The sequence below is a fragment of the Lipotes vexillifer genome, unplaced genomic scaffold (assembly GCF_000442215.2).
Source record: "Lipotes vexillifer unplaced genomic scaffold, Lipotes_vexillifer_v1.1 scaffold395, whole genome shotgun sequence".
Taxonomy (NCBI): Eukaryota; Metazoa; Chordata; class Mammalia; order Artiodactyla; family Lipotidae; genus Lipotes; species Lipotes vexillifer.
In genome coordinates this window covers 6278899-6284816 of record NW_006797390.1, presented here as the reverse complement: position 1 = coordinate 6284816, position 5918 = coordinate 6278899, and the positions used below count along the sequence as shown (strand labels likewise).

Genomic DNA, 5918 nt, shown 5'->3' with positions numbered 1-5918 from the left:
CCCACAAAAAACAAAGTTGTGCACGGCAGATTCAAGTTTTGCCTTTTAGAACTTTCTGGAATTTTTTTCCAAATATTTTTGATCTATGATTGGTTGAATCTGTGCACCCGGAACCCCTGAACATGGAGGGCTGTATCTGTTGATTTTCATTTTGAGGTGATATTAAAAATATTTACAATTGTTCTCCTGAGGACATCCATCAGTCGTATGGGCGCTGGCGTGAAAGGACAGTGCAGTCATCTGTCTCTACCAGCCGAATATCACCCTTGAGTCACTGAGCACCCAGTGGGAGGGGACCTGACCGTGGCATCCTTGGCCAAGGCAGGCGGGCGAAGCCCAGGACCACCTGCATGTCGCTGCCTCCCCACCCCCATGCACCCCTCCCCTTGCTGTCCCTACTGGGGGAGCCGACGGGGAAAGTACGAGGAGAACGCTTCACTCACCTTCTGGTAGTACACGTGGGCCAGGACCCCCGCCACCAGCTCAACAAGGAAGATCGCCAGCAACAGGCAGAAACACTAGGAGCGAGGAGAGAAGGTGGTCACGGCCGGGTGAAGCCTGGGCAGGCAGCCGGCCCTTCAGGACCTCTGACAAATGCTTCCCCAAAGCTGAGGGGGGCTCCCATCACTCACAGCTTCATCCTCCTCTTCCCAGCAGCCCTGGACGGGGGTCTGGACACCCGCCTCTCCCGGCTGCTGGCCTGGAGTTCCCCCCTCCACCCTTCATGCACCAGTCTGCTGTCAGTTCATTAATCCGTCCACCCACCCAATGTTTATTAAACACCTACTGTATGCCAGGTATCGTTAAGTAAGGCAATTATTGGCTTCAATTATTGGTGGAAGGGACAGATAAGTAAGTGCCTACAACATTGTGTTATAAATGCTATTATGGGGCAGGCCCTAGCAACTATAGGAGGCCCCAGGTCGGGGAGGGCAGTCAGAGAGGGCTTCCTGGAGGAGGTGGCACCTGAGTGGCATCTCTAAGGATGAGATGCCAGGTGAAGGAAGTGGGAAGCACATGCCAGGTGAAGGGGAGAGCGTGGGAAGCCTGGAGGGTGCAGAGAGCTCCGGGGGGTGGGGGTGGGGCTGCAGTCCAGGGAGTGGGGAGAGCTGGTGAGGCTGAGCGTGTTGATGCTGGCTGGGCAGCAGCAGCCAAAGCTGGGGAACAGCAAAGCACAGATCCTGGGAAACGCACAGCCCTTCAAGGCCCTGCAGGGCTCTAAATTCCCCTCACCACCGCTCCGCACATGTGTCACAGCCCTGCTGGCTGGCTTCCAGGCTGTGCACCTGGCTGTGACCGGTAGGAGGATGGGCCTGCATCCCTCTCCCACTCCCACCAGGTGTCACTGCTTGGTCCTGGGGTGCTCTTACAGGAGCCAAGGGGTCGGAAATGCAGGCCAGGCCCACGTGGCGGGGAGGGGGCAGGGAGAGGGAGCTGAGGGAGGATGGAGATGAGGGCGGGGGAGAGGAAGAGGGGGAGGGGGAGGAGGGAGCTACTGTCGTCTGCAAGCGGGGCCTCTGGGGCCGCTCAGCCCCTCCCCCCAGCACTGGTTGGTGCCACCTCCTTCGCCCCAGGGCCGCAGCCCCTGGTCACTGGATCACTGGGTTCCAGGGCAGGCTCAGCCTGGCGGCAAGCTCTGAAACTTCCGGGCCTATCAGGGAGGGAAAGGAAGGAGGGAGGGCGGGAGGGGATACCGATGGAAGGAGACAGTTGCAGGGCGGGGATTGTGGGGCCAGTTCCGAGGGATGCCTGTCCATGGGCCTGCAGGCTTGGCCTGGACACCTCCCAGCCCACTGGGGAGCTGGCACAGAGAAAGAACTTTCCACCCAAGAGCCAGGCTTCCTTTCAAGTTAAGTGAATCCCGCCCCCTCCCCCCATCTTACTGGGCCCCATCCCTCCCAGCATCAGAGCTGCCAGTGGTGGGGAAGCGGGGTTGTGGGAAGCGTTCCCAGTCTCTGCAGGAGTGGAGACCGCCGGCCCTAATCATCTGTCGGGCCTGAGGCAAGAGCACAGTGGAGGTCCCTGGTCCCCTTCCCTCCAAGCCCAGGCTCCGTGCTGCACCAGGAGAGCCTGCGTGCCCGAGCTCTGTCCGTCCCCCACCAGGGGCACATGCCCGGCCTGCAGGTCCTCTGACACGGCGGCCTGCCCGGCACCGAGGCCGCTCTCCTGCCTACGTGCAGTGACCGCCAGTTGCTCCCCTGGCTTCCTGGGTGCGCGCCGCATGCCCACGCCGGCCGTGCCAGGGGAGGGCAGTGCTGGCCACCTTCCTTCTGCAGCGGGGGCCGAGGCTCCTCTCCATCACCCCTCCAGCTGCGGGTCACGTGGGAGGGTGGGCCTGGAGACGTGGCAGTGTCGTGCTGCTCCGGGGACGTTGCTGCCACAGGTGCTGTCGAAGCCAGGCTGGGGAAGAGGGTGGATGGGAACGGAGGGCGACCCAGCCACATCCTGACATGATGGCAGGCTAAATGAATACCTGCCAGCCCCTCAAAACTGTTCTGACGCATCAGCAGGCATCAAACAGACTACCCAACCTGCCGGAGTCGTCAGGAGGGGAAGGGCGGTCCCGAGAGGCTGTGACGCTCCCTCCCACCCAGGAGCTCCGGCCGGCCGTAAAGATGCCTCTGTGAGGGGGCTCAGGGCCAAGCTGGGCTCCGCAGGATGGAGGGCGGGTGCCAGGGACAGGACGGCTGGGTGATCGGTGGGCACGGGCACTGGTTCCAGGCAGTAGCTCCAGCGGCAGGAGGGCTGCAGGTGCGTGAGTCACCTGCGCGGGGGAGGCCCTGAATCATAGCTCGGGGTGACAGTCCCCACTCACTGGGATCCTGCCGCACCGGGATCCTGGCAGCCTGGCTTCTGGAGCTGGCCGGCTGGAACCTGGGCACCGGGGCCGGGCTGGAGGGCTCTGCCATGTGGCGCCCTGAGCTCTAACACGCCTCTCCTCTGCCCTCCGCCTTGCCCTCCACCAAGCCTCCCCTGACGCCCCGGGTCCAGCCAAATCATCTCCCCCCACGGTGCAGGGGGCTGTCTGCAGGGACAGTCCTGAATGCAGGCCCAGTCCCCCAGCCTCCACGCCTCTGCCCTGTCCCCCTGCTTGGAGTTCCAGGCCTGCCTGGCTTTCCACACGCAGCTCAGCCACGGCCTCCACGAGCCCGCCCTCGGGTCCCAGCCACATGCCTGCAGAGCTTCACCTGCCTCGTGTCCCGACAAAGAACCCCAGCTCTCCTTCCCCCCTGGACTAGACCCGGGGCCCACCCTGTGCCTCCCACCCCTCACTCCGCAGCCCCGGGTGTGGGCGTGGCCTCCGCGGGCTGAGGGACGTAACTCCACCCACTGCTCCCAGGAGCCTGCTCCTGGTGCTACTGTGCTGTCTCTCCAGGATGACCGTGAGCTTTTGGGGAACAGGCACCCTGTCTCAGGTTCCTCCGGCTCTTCCACAGGGCCTGGTGCCGAGCTGGGTCTAGATGCTCGCAAAGCAGCCCTGGATTAAGATCTGCAAGTGCGCTTCTTACTAAGCGTGCCTGTGAGACGGGGAACTGGCCAGAGCTCGCAGCCCACACTTGGGGGCAGCAGCTTAATCCTCTTCTGATCCGTGGGTGGCGTGGAATTGTTACTTCCATTTAATTTATACCAGTGGTTCTCTGCCTGGCACGATTTTGCCCCCAGGGCACGTCTGGCAATGTCTGGAGCCATTTTTTGTTGTCATAAGTCGGGGAAGGAGTGCTACTGGCATCTAGTGGGTGCAGGCCATGGGGACACGGCCAAGCCTCCCACCGTCACAGGGCAGGCCCCATGGCAAAGATGATCTGGCCTAAATGTCAAGGCCAGTGCCAAGGCCGCCGAGAAACTCTGATTTACACATTTACCTTCAGGTTCTAAGGCTGATGCTGGGGCTTGACTTGCATATGTGCCCGTATGCACTATTGGAGACATGACAAAAAAGATCTGAGGAAGGTTCTCTGGTTCCTGAGAAGCCTGAAACAACACGGACAGAAGCAGGTGAGGGGTTTTACCCTGTACCTGCCTTGCAGGGCAACTTTGGGGCAGGAAGTTGCTCACCCCGACTCTAGGAAGGATCAGGGATGCCTACGAGGCTTCAGCTGCGGGCACGCTAGCACCTGGGGTGCAGAGAGAAAGCTGCTAGCCTGGCTGTGCCCTGGGATCCCCGGGCAGGTCCCTGGGCAGAGGTGGGCTGTGGAAGTCTGTAGATAACGGTTGATTCTGGGAAGCCTGAAGAGGTTCTGGAGCTACAGTCCACCCCCCTTAAACTCGGTCTGGTGTGGGTTTGGAATTATTGAACAAAAGTCAATAAAAAGTTCTCAGATCCCCTGTGAGTAATTTGGAGAAGTCATGTTTCAGTACAAGTCTGGACGTACTGGACCCTGAGCCCACCATTCCCAAGAGACCACCAGAATTCCTGGCCTGTGGCTTAGCAGGTGATAACCCAACTCAGGGGGTGCTGCCTTCTCAGGAACAGAGGAAAGGCAGGTCTTCTACTGTGGGAGCAGTGGACAGCATCCCTTCCACCGAAATACTCCTGAAAGCCCCAAATCAGCCCTCCTGGGCAGACTCAGTGCCTTATCCACCTGGGTGGTCCCCGAGCGCACACGCTGGGTGCTCCCTGCATGGCCCTTCTCGTCACAGTGCTCTGTGGGCGCCAGCGTCACACATGTGTGTGGAGAGGCTACAGCCTGGCCGAGGCCACGTGGCCGGCACATGGTTGAGTCTGGTATGAACCCAGGGATTCTGGCTGCAGAGCTTTGGCTCACACGCTGGATCACCCTGATGGCTGATGGGTGGGCTGGCTGAGCTCACAGCATGGGTGGGGGGCAGGGTTAGGTGGATGCCAGGTGTCAGGTGGTGACAAGAGACAGAGGGGAAACCCAGGCACAGGAGGGTCTCTCTCCGGCCCCCATGCAGCCTCCAGCCCTCAGCACCAGCCAGGCAGGCTAGGCACGGCCCCTCCCGGGCAGGTTCCCCGGCCCACGGCAGAGGGCCCTGTGCCTTCACGCCTGTGCTGGGGTCATAGCCGCAGCTCTAGCGCCCACATCTGTCCACTTCGCTTTACTCAGCCCGGCCTGACCATCTGAGAGTCTGGGGGCCGCACAGCTGGGCTACACCCCGGGAGTGCACACAGGGCTGCACCTTGGTCTCTGCGGGTCCTGCCAGTGTTCGCTGCTCCGAGCACGTCTGTGCTGTGCAGCTGACAGCCGTCAAGTGTGAGCTTGGTCAAGGCCGCCACAAAGCCCTCCTGGAGCCAAAAGGTCCTGACTGCGACCCTGTGGCCCTCACCCTTCCTTCTGACCCCCGTCTGGCTCACGGGCCTCACGCCTGTCCCGCTCCCGGGAGTGTATAGGCTTTGATCCCCGTGTGCCCACCTGCTCTGCCCTGCCCCTGTGTACCGCGGGGCGAAAGGAACCCACCCCACGCCAACACCCCCCTGACCCTCAAGCCCCCTCTGAGCTTTGCGAGCAGCCGGCCTCACATTCAGCGCCATCCCCAGTCCTTCCAGAATCGACCACCGGAATCCTGGTCGGATAGAAACCAGTAGTGAGAATTCCAAAGAAAGCTCTTGTAGCCTCTGCCCCCAGAGCCCTCCATAAGGACACGCCACTTCCAAATACACCAGACTGGACCCCAGACACAGAAGGGACCAGCCTAGTAAGCACAGAACGGGACCCAAACATTCACTTCCACCCCTGTATCACCTACCAAAGTTTTTTTTTTTTTTTTTTGATGTTGGGGGTAGGAGTTTATTAATTAATTAATTTATTTTTGCTGTGTTGGGGCTCCGTTTCTGTGCGAGGGCTTTCCCCAGTTGCGGGGAGCGGGGGCCACTGTTCATTGCGGTGCGCGGGCCTCTCACTGTCGCGGCCTCTCTTGTTATGGAGCACAGGCTCCAGAAGCCCCGGCTCACTGTG

General features: G+C 60.9%; 1 protein-coding gene across 1 annotated transcript in view; it reads right to left on the bottom strand.

Moving 5' to 3' along the window:
- Nucleotides 1–5918, bottom strand: part of TSPAN11 (tetraspanin 11) — a 65041-nt gene that overhangs the window by 10135 nt on the left and 48988 nt on the right. The window contains 1 exon segment of the mRNA XM_007469515.1: nucleotides 444–518. Coding sequence (XP_007469577.1) covers nucleotides 444–518 — 75 coding nt within the window.